This window comes from Rutidosis leptorrhynchoides, chromosome 2, assembly GCF_046630445.1.
Source record: "Rutidosis leptorrhynchoides isolate AG116_Rl617_1_P2 chromosome 2, CSIRO_AGI_Rlap_v1, whole genome shotgun sequence".
NCBI lineage: Eukaryota > Viridiplantae > Streptophyta > Magnoliopsida > Asterales > Asteraceae > Rutidosis > Rutidosis leptorrhynchoides.
In genome coordinates, this window is record NC_092334.1 from 464,862,135 (window position 1) to 464,878,817 (window position 16,683).

Genomic DNA, 16,683 nt, shown 5'->3' on the forward strand with positions numbered 1-16,683 from the left:
TTATTGTTACCTTTGCCTAACAGCTTCCGTAGATTCCACCGTAACTTATGGGATTTTAGTATTATATATGCATATGTAAATTATATACTGCAGGGTATTAATGTACATCCTATAATCTACTTCTCATCGAAAATCCTTCATTTGATCGTACGAAATGAATCCCTCAACTAGCTCGAGTCCCTCAGATTTCGACAGCTATTCCGATAGTTATTCCGACAGCTATTCCGACATGGATGTTCACCTAAGCTCCGAAAGCAGCGTTACCAGAATGAATTAACCAATCAAGCCATCCTCAATTCATCCGATGGGTTCGTACTCTACTTAATCAATGGTGACGCGAAGAAAACGATCTTTTCCATCAACTAAATTCACCTCTTGATGAATAACCCGTAGCACTTATCGGTGAATCAATCTGAAACACCATCTCCACCCTCATTTCCAGAGTAGCTCGACATGATTATATTCTATCCACAACTTGAAACCTTATTCATCTGCTCGTTCCGACCGACAATTATCTCGGAATAATACAAGAAGTCAACGAACTTCGCGATCGAGTAATCAATTTGAAAAATATGGTGCAAAATGTACCAGCTTCAGCAACATCATCGGCACCAACAGTACCATCAATAACAGCACCAGTACCATCAACAATCCATGCTTCAATATCATCATCTGTACTTTGAGTATGATCTTCGTTCTACGTATCGTTCTACCTCATTTATCTTCGTTCGACATGGCGAATATGTAATCTCTAAAGTTTTAGAGATTATTTATTCTAGTTCCTACCGAAAAGTAAATGAGTTTAATATCACATTGACTCATTAAATCCATAATTACGTCTGAAGAAAATATATATGTATATATGTTTTCATAAAGATTGTAATTAAAATTTTTATTGTACAAACTGTTAATGGTGAAAATATTTTAACGGGTAGGTAATACCCGAGGAATATTTAGATTTCGCATTAATAAGTTACACTGTACATTCTTCGAATCTGATTCAACAGTCATTTACTATCCTACTTACAACCACGGCTATACGAATCCGTTCACCACAAAATAACCATTTTCATTCAATTTTATATTTGGAATTTGACCTATCAGAATCCAACAAGTGGCATAATGAAGAAAAAAAATGGACACAATAAAAATTGATTAGAAACAGACTAATTAACAATATGAAATTTTGTTAAGAATCCACGCTAACAAAATCCTAGCTAACTATTCCTAGCTAACTGTTAATTCCGTATTACATTTTATTTATCGCAATTTAATTATCGCAATTTATTTTATCGCAATTTAATTCTCGCAATTTTATTTATTGTTATTTAATTTCTGTTATCTACTTTACGCACTTTATTTATCGTTATTTAATTTCTGTTATTTATTTTACGCACTTTAAATATCGGGACACGTATACAAGGTTTTAACATATCATATCGACGCATCTATATATATTATTTGGAATCACCATAGGCACTCTATATGCAGTAATGATCGAGTTCTCTATACAGGGTTGAGGTTGATTCTACAATAATATATATAGTTTGAGTTGTAATCGAGTCTGAGACGTATACGGGTCACAACACGTATTAATTAATTCGAATATTTTATATTAAACTATATATATGAATTATTGGACTGTCAACTGTAGATTATCGACTGTGGACTAATAACATTAGACAATTAAAATAAATTAAAATATTGATTATAATATATGAAACTAAACAATTCTTCAAGTTTGCCACTTGATTTCATCTTAAACGCCATTTGTATCTTGACAATTCTAATCTACGTTCAAACCTTTCATGATCCTTGAAAACACCTCAATCGAGAAGATGAATCAACCGCACTTCATCTACGGGAGAAAAGATTGATGCATTTAGTTATGCATCTGAAAAACTCTCAGAAACTGAGTAAACGTTTAACACGTAGTTGTGCTAATTCCTTTAGTGTTATTATTACCCAAAATAACTTTGCATTCCCTTTCCAAATTAGCAAATTTTGTCACAGCTCCAACAAGTCAACTTTGACTTTTCGTTCGAAACAACCTTATTATAACCTTGATATTTATATATGTGCGCTCTTCTATTGTTACCGGGGAACCTTTTATATTCCACCATAGTACCATCAGCGTTTAATCATCTAAAAATACAATTCTTCTGAAACCACCTCGGATTGATAACCGATGATTCAAATATCGTAGCATTAAATGCAGAGGAAACAGAAAAATGGTAGATGGTCTAAACGGCCAAAAGTTTGATAATAAAAAAGGGAATGTTAGGAACGCTCGATAGAAAATTTGGTACTGAAAAATAGATTGAGCAAACTATGAAGGAGACCAAGGCCAAATACAAAGACCATACCCTATATTCAAAGAATCCAGATAATTCTGGATCCGTTGAAATCTTTAGAGAATATCTTGCTCCGAAGTCATGTTAAAATCTTGCGAAAAACCTTTCTCCATCGATTATTGAACTTAGAAATTCCAAAAATATTCTCATCAATATCTTCGATATTTCTGAGGATATTTTCATAAATAATCTCGTCCGAAAATTATATACCTCTTCGTGCTTCCTGTGTATCATTATATTGGAAACATTCAATATAAAATTTAGTACCGAAAAGAAGATTATGTGAAACTATGAAGAAAGCCGTGGACAAATCACAAAGAATAAGTTTGACTTCAAAGAATCCAAATGATTCAATGCCTGCTAAAGTCTTTAGCGAATATCTTGCTCTTTACTCTAAACCCTTGCGGACAATAGTTTCTATCATCCTCTGATCTTATATATTCCGAGATATTATCGTATCTTTCATTATAAATATCCTCGATATTGCTGAATATATTTTCATAACTAATCTTATCTGAAATTATTAATCTCTTCATGATATCAGTGTTACATCATATAGAAACTGTTAGTTTCTATATTCTGTAAACTTTCGAGCTTAAATTATGAATGTTATTGAAGTAATATTGGGAACTGATGCATGAGTTAGTATAATATAATGACACTTGATCAACGTGATTATATTACAGTAATTCATGCTGAGTTTCTAATGGAACGTGATGATTCACAGACCTTAACGTCATCATGTGCCATGTTACATAACTCTTTCATTCTGATTAACTTCTGAACATATCAAGAAAATATTTTCTTGCTAGTTCTATTCTCAGTGATTCTGGTAATTTGACAAATCAAATCGTGTTAATACGTTCTTTCTTGTTTAGAACATTAAGCTCATTCAAAACTCCACACCTATGAATTCTAGACCGTTACTTGCAAAAAGAAAACAAAAGCATGAAGCTCCGAGATAGAAAGGGGGTATAAATCGCAGCAAATAAAAGAGAGCATTAACTGTGAATGACAATGATTATAGAAGATGGAAACATGTATTCCAAAATATAAGAGAAAAATATAAAACCCAATAACAACACGGAGGTTTCAAACCGGGAATATTAATACGAATAGCAATATAAAGACACGGTATAATTAAGAATAGTATCACCCAAGGTAATAGTAGAAGTAAACAGATTTTTCTGGTGGAAGACTGAAAAGAAGGATGACAGAAATGATAATTAGGAAAATATCAAGGATTAGATTAAGCATTTTCACAATCTTTTGGATATATGAACTAAGAAAGAAAGTATAGGAATGGTGAGAATAATGGAACGGAAGAGCTTAGTTTATAGTGGAAATATCAGACAAAGTAATCGAGGCAGATCATCGTATTTAATTATAGAGATCTTAATCTCTTTATTCGCCGAAGAATCAAATCTCTTAGATTTCGAAGATTTTCTTTAGATCCCTTGAATTCCGAAACTCAATCGCGACTACGTCAAAATTTATGGAAACTCTCTATTTTTTCATCTCGATCTCTTGCGATAGCTCCACTCGTATTCTTAGAATAATCAAATTATTTTATCATTATTATTCAATGATGATAAACTTCTAATTATCAACTCATATTGGTCATGAAAATATTTTTATTGTTAACCATGACCACCTCACTCAAATTTCGGGATGAAATTTCTTTAACGGGTAGGTACTGTGATGACCCGGAGATTTCCGACCAAATTTAAACTTAATCTTTATATGATTCCGATACGATAAGCAAAGTCTGTAATGTTGAGTCTCAAAATTTTTGAACTGTTCACATAAAATCATTTGATCTTTGACTACTCCCGACGATTCACGAACAATTGTTGTAAAAAGAATATGTATATATATATATATATAGGTAAATATAAATAAAGGTATATATATAATAATTTGAGATAATAAGATACAATTTATTCATTAAAATTAAATTTGTAAAATAAGTTGTTACTAATATAAATCTATGAATATATATAAATGATTTCTATAATAATTATTATCATATGTATATTAGAATATACGTAAAAGTTATAGATATTATATGTCGAATTTATTCTAATAAGAGAATATAACATATCAAGTAAATATATATATAAAACTAATATATACATATATATATGTATAAGACAATTATACTTAAAATACAAACACTTATTATACAATCTATTTATATTAAAATGAATAAATAATATTCAACATATGTTATATGTAGTACAATTATAATATATACCATTAATATATTAAATATCAATACACACTAAAAATATGATTATTATGTTAATATTACTATTATTACTTTCATTATTACTAATGTTAATATTGATATTTGTATCATTAATGTTATTATTTTCAATACAAGATATATATATATATATATATATATATATATATATATATATATATATATATATATATATATATATATATATATATATATATATATATATATATATATATATATATATATATATATATATATATATATATATATATATGTATATATATATATATATATGACATATGGTGTGAATAAATTAATATATATATAAATTGACATGGTATTATTATTAGTAGTATTATTGTTGTTAATAAAAATATTAGTACTATTATAATCAGTATTATTATTATTTAATTGTTATTATAAATTATTATAAACATTATTAGAATTAATATTTATATATTATTTAATTATTCATATTAATGGGATATTATATATGTAAAACAGCGAAATTAAAATTGAATCAATTTCTTGTAGCTTTCATACTGTGATTAATTGGTCCTTTCTGTCTCTAATTTCTGTACGAACTCACAATCCAGCCAAGAGTATAATCCAAATTCAGTTAGGGGTCTTATTCGATATATTATTTATTTTATTTCTCTAATTAATAAAACTCGGTCGACTAAAATGGGTTATAAACTCATTGAATTCACTTACCATTTATTTTATCAAATACCCCGTATTCAATTATACAGATAAATTTTAAATCCTCTAATCTGAAGAATTAAACAAGGATTAAGGAAAAACAAACAGGTAACTGCTCTGCTTCTACTTCAATTATTTAAGTGTTCTAATTCGAATTTAATTTCAAAATGTAATAATACAGTTTTGATAGGAATGTTGTAATCAAATTTTCTGCAAAGTTACAGCTTTCAATTCCTAAAAACATGTTCGAATTTACGAGTCAAAGTTGATTTTTAAAAATTCAAAGATATTGTTCTTCGCGAAATTAAAACTCGTTTTAATGTTTATGTTTCAAGTATTTGCTCAGAAAGATTCTAGGGATATTTTGATACCTATGTTGTGAAGAAATTTTTGGTTATAACTGTCTTAATTTTGAAATTGGGTATTGAGTTCATCGTGTCTTCGTATGAACTGCTACTGCATTTTTTTTTATTTTTTTATTTTTTTTCTGTTCTAATAAACCCTAACACTTAAAATGAGTCGTTTTAGTTTCAATTACGAGTTTTAAAACAAACAATTTAAGTTGTTGTTAGTTTTGATCTCTGGTCCAGCGAATGATAGGAGAAGAAGATAGAAACAGATTTAAATGGGTTTTATAAAATAAAAACTGGTATTAGTTTGGAAAGACGAGCCAGCCCAGCTGGTTTGATTGTATTGCGGTTTAGCGAGAGGTCCAGGGGTCGAGCCCGAGCAGTGACATTCTTTTTGGAACTTGTTAATTTGAGGTAGTTATCATATTATTATTATTATTATTATTATTATTATTATTATTATTATTATTATTATTATTATTATTATTATTATTATTATTATTATTGTTGTTGTTGTTGTTGTTGTTGTTGTTGTTGTTGTTGTTATTATTATTATTAATTGTTGTTAACATGTTAATAGAAATAATAGGATTAGTATTATTATTCTTATTATAATTCTTGTTAAATATTGTTATTTTGGTATCATGTAAACACTATCAACATTATTATTAGAATATTTATATTTTTTCACTAATATTATTATCACAACTATTAAAACTAATACTAGAATCATTATAAATATTAGAATTATTATTATAAACATAAGTATCATTATTAATATAAGCAGTAGTAATAAAATGGTTAAAATTATTATTATTATTAAGTATTAGGATTATTATTATTATTATCATCATTAATTATTAGAAACATAATAAAATTATTATTATAAACATTATAATTTGTGACAAAATAATACAACTTATTATTATTTTTGTAAATATTAGTAATTGTATCATTTTTAGTACTATTATTATTATTATTATTATGAGTATGTTTAGGATTATTATTATTGTTACCATAAAACAATACAAGTTATTATTACTCTCACTAATATTAGTATAAATATCATTTTCATTACAAATAAATATTTTGTACCTAAAATATACTTAATACATATATTATAATCATATTAATAGTTTATATATCACATATCAAATATAATAACATTATTTATATAAATACTTATATATATAACAAATTAAGAATATTTTCATATAATACTAACCATATATATATAGAGATATATTAATATAACCAAATATATAAATATTAAACATTTTAAATATATATACACAAACTAAATAAGTATAATATATAATTCAAATTATATATATAAACTTGTTCGAATACGATTATACATTTTATATATATATATATATATATATATATATATATATATATATATATATATATATATATATATATATATATATATATATATATACAAATGATATAGGTTCATGAATCTGATGCCAACCCTACCTTTGTCCATTGTCGTTATATGTATTTTTACTACAAAATACATTAGGTGAGTTTCATTTGCCCTTTTTACTCTTTACATTTTTGGGCTGAGAATACATGCAAATGCTTTATTAAATGTTTTACAATACTTATATACGTGAGTTTCATTTGCTCCCTTTTTAAATGCTTTTGCAATATATATATTTTTGGAACTGAGAATACATGCGCTGCTTTTATAACTGTTTTACGAAATGGACACAAGTAATTGAAACTACATTATATGGTTGAATTATCGAAATCGAATATGCCCCTTTTTATTAAGTCTGGTAATCTAAGAATTAGGGAACAGACACCCTAATTGACGAGAACTCTAAAGATAGATCTATCGGGCCCAACAAGCCCCATCCAAAGTACCGGATGCTTTAGTACTTTGAAATTTATATCATGTCCGAAGGAGGATCCCGGAATGATGGGGATATTCGAATATGCATATTGTGAATGTCGGTTACCAGGTGTTCAATCCATATGAATGATTATTTTGTCTCTATGTATGAGACGTATGTTTATGAGAAATGGAAATATGAAATCTGGTGGCCTATTAAAAGTTATGAAATAATTATTTATGATAAACTAATAAACTCACCAATCTTTTGGTTGACACTTGAAAGCATGTTTATTCTCAGGTACGAAAGGAATCTTCCGCTGTGCATTTGCTCATTTTAGAGATATTACTTGAAGTCATTCATGACATATTTCAAAAGACGTTGCATTCGAGTCGTTGAGTTCATCAAGATTATTTAAAGTCAATTATAGTTACATATATTATGAAATAGTATGACTGCCGTCAACTTTCGATGTAATGAAAGATTGTCTTTTCAAAAACGAATGCAATGTTTGTAAAATGTATCATATGGAGGTCAAGTACCTCGCAATGTAATCAACTGTTGTGAATCGTTTATAATCGATATGGACTTTGTCCGGATGGATTAGGACGGGTCTTCACAGTGTTCATACCCTAAAAACATTACGTTCAAGTTGTTCATGATTTGCGATCCGTTCATCATTCTTCATTAAAAAAATCATTATGTTCATCATCATCAGCATGCCAGGCTGATTTTTTTTCTTTATTCCTTCCTTTGAACAATTGTTGTGCTAGTTATTCATTCGAATATTATGCGTGGTTTATAATTTTGCAATGATAAAGTCATTTGATTTAAGATTTTATAAACCTTTCAAGTGATTGTTTAACACAAGTTTGTTACTTTTGATTATTGCAAGACTATTATTGTTATTTAATATGTTGTGTTTGATTCGCTTAGTGTTAATTTAGTTAGTGATAAAACTATGTGTTTAGATTACATAAATGGGCCCAAGATAATTACTTTAACGATTACAAGAATTCATGTATATATGTTTTAGATAACAACTTGATAAGCACATGAATTCGTTTGAATGAAGGATACACAATTGGAATTTGGAAAGGATAACGCATTGTACCTATTGATTACAAACAACTCTCTTATAATTATATTCTTTGTTTTCTTGCTTAAAACTCTTAAAGTTTAAGTCTTTTTAATTAGTTCAATTTAGTTTAATTGCAACTCCTGAAAACTGCTTTCTTTTAACAACAATCTCCCGTAGAACGAACCTTACTTACCCTAACTAGTTTAAGGTAATTAAGTCATTTTTGACTGGTACATCGACACCCATCATTTTGTCTTGAATTTATTCTTCACATTTTGTCTATCTCTTTGTAGGACAAAGCTTAGTGTACGTGGGATCTTCCCTTTCTCCCCTAGATTGATGCAATCTCTTGCTACCTCTCAATAGGACATATAAGGACATATAATTGATTGTTTGAGTGTTTTGACTTTATGTGATCTTCAAAGAGTCGGTGTAGAAGTTTGATTGGTAGGCTTGGTATTTATGTTGAAGATCTTGAGTTGATCGAGGAAAACTTTGATATCATGAAATATGCCTAACACTTTTGTGTTATTAGTTTTTTCAAACAACCTCTTAATTGATAAGAATTTGATTCAATTTTTGTTTTTGACAAATATGAATCGATATGAAAAATTCTACTGAAACAGCATCAATTGACCAAATTAAACTCTGAAAGTTTGTAGGATTAACAACGTGATGGTTCTAATACTATTTGTAAGAACGAAAATTTCTAGTATGCATTCAAACTTGATCCCGCCAATTTTAGTTTGACTTATGAAAATGTTTGACTGACGAATTTGTTTGATCTGCTGTTTCTAAGCATGAAATTATTTTGAACGAAGATTTAACAACTATAATAGAACAATATTCAATGATTACAATCAACTGTAAAGCTATAGACTAATGGATTGAACTCTTATTTTGACCAAAACAGCTTAAAACCCTAGAAACTTAGAAAAATGAATTAACTGTGAAAATTGGTTATGAAATCGAAGCTATGGATCTTTGATTTGATCACTTATGCTCTCATACCAAATAAAAACACTAGACTTAGGTTTGATTCGATATCTAGATGATATGATGATGAAAACAGGAATATATATATATATATATATATATATATATATATATATATATATATATATATATATATATATATATATATATATATATATATATATATATATATATATATATATATATATATATATATATATATATCGATATGTATATGCAATGTATGTATATGTATAATAGATGATGATGAATGCTGATGAACTCAGTTGCAGAGTATCAAACTCTTGTCATGATTAATTTAGGGCAAATGGCCCAAAAAGGTAACATAAGTTACTCAATTTGACAATCAAGGTAACCCCCAATTTGCACTAGCCCGAAAAGAATTTCAATTTTATTTTTGCGCAAAAAAAGGATTACGTGTTTAAAAATTATAAAATTGAGGTAATCTTCGTCAAATTCGTTAACAATCGTTAATCAAAAATACACGAATGGTCCCTCAAGTTTGTTAAAAAATTGCACAACTCGTCCCTCGTCATCTTCATCATCTCATCTCAACATCTTCATCATCAATATCAATATTAGATTTAGAAACAGAATCATAAACATAATCAAAACCAGATTTCATCTTCATCAAGTTTGCAACTCATTTGCAACTTCAATATTTTACATAAACATAATCAATTCGCCTGTTTCATAAACATAATCAATATAATCATAAACATAATCAAAACCATATGATATTGATATAATCAAAACCAGATTTAGAATCAAAACAGATTTCATAACCATCTGATATTGATAAACAGAATCAAAACAGATTTAGAAACAGAATCATAAACATAATCAAAACCAGATTTCATAAACCTTGAATTCATGATCCAATTCGTTCACAATACATTCCAAATGCAGCGATTAGATGATCTTGTTAACACACTTCGATCATAAACAGCAACAAAAAGAGGAAATCGATGATGAACGGTTCACGATTATCATGAAACTTGAAATTGATTTTGAGATTTAGCACGTTTTAGATATGGATTCCGTCACGAAAAATGTTCAAAATCATGTATATAACCTTCGAAAATAATCACCTAAGCATTATCGTCACTTAATCGTTCCAATTTAATTTGCTCATTTTCGGATCTAAAACTCAAATCTGGAAATTCGTGAATATTTTGAGGTTTTAATCCGATATGTTGCTTCAAGAAGCTTGAACAAGTGTTCAAGAACTCGAATATATAATTAGTTTGCTCTTAATCACTTTGAATCGTTCATGATTGATCAATGTTCTTCAAATTTGAGTACAGGGTCCTAAGGTTGAAGATGAACTCGTACAGGGACTAATTTTGTACAGGGAATACTTTTAGTACAGGGACCTATGGTGCAATGTTTTCTCAAACTTCAGGGACCAATTTTGTATTTTAACTAACGTCCGTTAAATGAATTTGACGAAGATTACCTCAATTTTAAAATTTTTTAACGAATATTACCTCAATTTTAAAATTTTTAAACACGTAATCCTTTTCTTGCGCAAAAATAAAATTGAAAAATCCTTTTCGGGCTAGTGCAAATTGGGGGTTACCTTGATTGTCAAATTAGGTAACTTATGTTACCTTTTTGGGCCATTTGCCTATTAATTTATATAGTGAATAACAATGAGGTAGAGAGGAATTAGTTAATTAACTAGGTGTTTTCTAAGGTGTAAAGTGTGAGTGACTTATGGTACAAGGGTTACATTTAAGCTACATTTATACTCTCTTAAGTTTATCAAAAATTACATCTATTTATTTAGTCCTAACACATCTTCATCAGTGGTATATATTACTAACCTAAATGTTGGACGCCTTCTGCTCGCAGTGCATGTATCGTTTGTTTGGAACAATTATAGATAACATTATTTTGATACCATTTTTATTTTTACAGATGTTGAATGTAGGTAGGTAAATTATAGCGACATGAGTGTTTAAATACACAAGTAAACAAACACTATACAATCAATCTTTGGCATACCTTTCCGGAACTGACTATTCGTAAACAAACCCTCTAGCACTAGTAGTGAAGCTCGCGCACCTCACCCTATTTTGATATAATCTAGTAAAGAACCGATTATCATAATGTAAACTAACAATAGTTGTGCCACGTACAAGAATAAATAATTTTAGAAAAAAGCAGTTGTTGAAGAAACCACATATATGTTCATTATTGAGTATTTAATTTTAGTGTAGAAATACGTACGTATATATGTTGATAGTGAGATCTATGATCATATATAAGGGAACAATAATGATAGTGGAATGGACCAAATTTGAATGAATATCTATCAACAGCTTGCTTAATAAGTACCTAACATCAATTGTTAACTTGAAAATGATATATTATATTGGATTATAACATTGATATTTTTGAATAACATTATCCCATATAATTGAGATTTTAATGTTAAATTCATGCGTGTTATTGATTACATATAAGTCAAATAATATTTGTACTACGTATTAGTTAATCGTCAATGAATTTTTTTTAGAGAACAATAACTTGCACTTTTGGGGAGAACACGAACTTGTGCAACAAACATATGTATATTTACTGTCAACATCGAGTAAATATACGAGGTTCAACTCTTAATAACTATCAACTTGATCATAAAAAAATCAAACTTTATGATATCTTTTTAGAAGATACTCCTCCATTTGACAATAACTATCAACTATTGACCTTTGAAATTTTCTTTTTTTTCAATTGTGACGGGAAATTTCTTTGATTATATTATATTATATTATATTATATAATACATGATAAAAGTTATATGAATGAAAACACATTTAAAATTGAATTAATTTATATAATTTCTATCAAATATAAATATAATAAAAATAAAATTCAAAGTAAAAGTAAAAGTTAAAAAAAAAAAAAAAAAAAAAAAAAAAAAACTTAAAAAAGTTAATAGTGTGAGTGAGAGTGGGTACAATTTTTATACTAATACAAAATAAAAAGTATTATATTATGAATGAAAAATTGAAGTTCACATATTCGTAACACTATTTGTCCCATATGTTTGATGTGGACACATTGATGGAATAGAAGTGTAAGTAGGACATACTTTCTTCGTAAAAATCATCAACCCCTTAGGCTATCACCATTATTAATCCTTAATATTTTGTCTTTTCACATGTGTCATTTTTCATAATATTGTTATATAGTGAAATGTTGCTATCCCGTCTATATTTTGATGGTGATGTATGGGAATACAAACACTAACAACAATTATTTAAGTATATTATTGATCTCTTGACCAATCAATTTACAATTAACCACCTACATCTTGAATATATTCGTGTCAAAAAGTGAACTCGTAATCCATTAACCGAACCCTAAATTTGGAGTCACCATATAGAAACAAAAGAAACGACGATGACCCATGTCGGCGAAAAAAACATGTCCACTATTGTGCGATTCCTTTCGCGTTTTCCTAGTACTTGCAAGGGGGATATTATGTGATTTTATGGTAATACTACAAAACCCTAGTATGTTTGTAACTATCTATGTAAAGATATGGACAAAAATATTGGTTGTGGGTTTTACTAAACTTGAGATAATTTAAGATACACTTTTTACCCTCTTTGATGTGAGTGAGTCAAAGTGATAACTGATGAAAAGACAACAAAGTTATAAAGAGTTTCCCCAAACACCATGGGTGAAATCTTTGGTGTTATGCACAACATGGTGTTCCTTCTTTTTCAGTATAAAATTTGGAACAATTTATTTGGACCATAGCTATATGAGATGCAATACAAATTGGCCAGTGACAAACAATGGTGGATGTGTTTCTTCCATGTGATGCTTCACAGTTCCTTTATTTTAAAGAACAAATGTTAACATTTTCATTTTATAATTATTAAGATTATGGCTTAATCTTGTAAATTATGGTGATTTTTTTTGTTACAAGAGTAATTAATCTGGCACTAAATTTAGATGTGTGTAAAAGCTTTAGTGCTTTACTTCATGTGCCATTAGGTAATGAATTTGGCATTTTTTTTATAGGTTGAGTGTTAGTGTAGGGAAAAGAAGAGCCAAATAAGTAAATGATTAACATTTGAACAGTCAATTTCAATTTCTACAAATCACAAAACAGAGGGGAAAACTACTTTTTTAAAATTGAAATGGAAAGAATGGTCTTTTTAGCAATAAATAGTTGTGATGGTGGTGGGGTTCTTTTAGGAATCATATGCAATATGGAAATTGTGGATCACACCCATATAGAAATAGCAGTGTTACATTGAAGTGGACAGACATGAGTAGGGAGAGTGGGGGCAATTTTGTCTTTTGACAAAAATAGTTGCAATTATCAGCTTAGACCACAGATAACGCAGGTGTTTGTCGCCATATGCCGCCCACAAACGCCCGGAATGGGCGTTTGTATCGGGGCGTTTGTATCGGGGCGTTTGTCACAAAAAAATGCTTGTACAAACGCATCAGTAGGGGACGTGGCACGTTTTGATTGGTCTAAATTTCATAGTTGCTGATTTTTTTTTATTTTTTTTTTCATTTTCTTCTATAAATAGGCACTCTTTATTTTCATTTTTCACACACTTTTATTCACTACACACTCATATATATATATATATATATATATATATATATATATATATATATATATATATATATATATATATATATATATATATATATAAATTTATATCTTCTTTTTGTTTTAGAAACTAAAAAATACAGATTTTTTAGCCTTAAGTATCGATTTGTTATTCGATTCAACGTCGTCCGAAGAAGAGGAAGAAATCCAACCAAGAACTCGTTTTCAAAGACAACCACGACGTTTTTTAAATAGAGATCGTGAAGCAGCGGGTCAATTATTGTGGAGCGATTACTTTTGTGAAAATCCGACGTTTCCGGACTACATTTTCAAGAGACGATTTCGGATGCGCAAAGTTTTATTTCTCCGTATCCGAGACGGTATTCTTCAACACTCTTATACTCCTAATGCCCCCGATCATTTTACTTTTTTCCAACAATGTCCGGATGCACTTGGACGTCTTGGTTTCTCAACTATTCAAAAAATAACTTGCGCGCTACGTCAATTGTCGTATGGGATGACCGCGGATATATTTGATGAATATATTAAAATGGCGAAAAAAGCGGGTAGTATTGAAATGGCGGAAAAAACGGATGACCGCGGACATTTTCAAAGGAATGTTGGGTAGTATTGACTGTATGCATTGGGCATGGAAAAATTGTCCCGTTGCATGGAAAGGTCAATATACGAGAGGTGATCACGATCACCCGATGATCATGCTTGAAGCGGTTGCTTCATACGATATGTGGATATGGCATGCGTTTTTTGGGATGGCGGGTTCAAACAATGACATTAATGTGTTAAATCATTCTCCGTTGTTTGATTCTCTTCGTAAGGATAGAGCCGCACCTTCACCGTTTGAAGTAAACGAAAACCAGTATCCCATTGGTTACTACTTGGCGGACGGGATATATCCCGATTGGACAACACTAATAAAGGGGTATACGACTCCTATTGAAGAGCCTAGGAAAAAAATTACTAAATTTCAAGCGAGTGCTAGAAAGGATGTTGAGCGTACATTTGGTGTTTTACAAGGTCGGTTTGCAATTTTAAAAACACCGGCACAAGTTATGAGTGTTAATAAGATGAGAAGGATAATGTATAGTTGTATTATTATGCACAACATGATACAAGAAGATAACGGGTTTGCGTTAAGTACTTGGGAACAAGAATGGTTAGATAAACCTGAAAACCGGCCTCGTCGCAATATTCGGAGAAGGGTCAAAGATCGTCGATCACGAGAGAAAGAGATTCGCGATCGAGACGTGCACGATCAACTTCGTGAAGATTTAACGGTTCATATATGGAACCTCCCGCCAAACTTTCGCTCGATGCATAACTAGTGTTTTTTTTTAATAATGTATTGTAATGTTGTTTTTTTTTGCGTGTATTTTTTTTAATTGTAATGTTTTTTTTTAATAATTAATGTACTTTTGTCTAATTTATTTTATATTTTGTATTAAACAAAATAAAAAATAATTAAAAAACAATTAAAAAAAGAAAAAGAAAATGTCACGTCACAGTCTTACCATGACAAAAGCCCCCCATTACAACTCCCCCCTAAAATGTCATGGCCCAGTCACAGTTTTTCTCCAAAAAGTGCATCTCACTCACTCCACGTCACAATCACAATATCTGTGGTCTTAGAATCATAAATCTAAAGCACTGTGTAACATTCAGTGTAACACATTTAAAGTTTTGTACTATTATTTTCGTGTGATATGAAATGAACTTCACTTTTGTTTTTTATATCCATTTTTACAACGATTTACCATGTTTATGAAATATCGGTAGTTTTAAGTTTATTTATATTTATATCTAATAAAAATAAACTTGTTACTTTCGGCCTTCGGCTTGGCTAAAAACAGAAAATGATAGCCCATTAGGTTTGGTGACTCAGGCTCGGCTCTAGTAGGCCCATTCACAACTAGAACGTCTCCTTTGGGCTTGGCTAAAAAGAGAATGATACCAATTTTACATTTTGAAATAGGGTCAATCACCAAAATACCCATTTTTTTGGCCTTTTCTGAGCTGGAACCCCCTTTTTTTTTTTTGAGAATTTGCCCGCGCAAGGCGCAAGTATCTTTAGACCTTGCGACCTTGCGGCTTGCGCCTTTGCGTGTAAACGCAAGGCGCAAGGATAAGGGCTTGCGTCCTTGCGTCCTTGCGCCTTGCGCCTTATCAGAATGGATTTTTCCTGATTTCTGGATAAGATTTTTTTGGATTCTTTGTACCTTTACGGATAAGATTATGTACCTGTCTATTTAATGAGGCTAGAACTCCAGATTAATAATTTTATTTTACTTCATTTTCAAAAAGATCAAGTCATTAGAGCATCGTTAAGGTACCAACTTTTATCTATTTTTTTACTAATTTGTGTCTTAATGAGCTGTAGTAATGATGAAGCATTTGTTGTTCATGTATGTTGTGGAGGTAATTTTGAATTTGTTAACAACATACCTATGTATCTGCCTCTTGACTATTTTAGAACCAGATTAAAACTACCACTTGCTCCACAAA

General features: G+C 29.5%; 1 protein-coding gene across 1 annotated transcript; it reads left to right on the top strand.

The window, feature by feature from the left end:
* The first annotated feature begins 14,801 nt into the window (after positions 1-14,801).
* Positions 14,802-15,506, top strand: LOC139889343 (protein ALP1-like). Its single transcript, XM_071872301.1, has one exon. The coding sequence runs from the start codon at positions 14,802-14,804 to the stop codon at positions 15,504-15,506; it is 705 nt and encodes a 234-aa protein (XP_071728402.1).
* Positions 15,507-16,683: the final 1,177 nt, after the last annotated feature.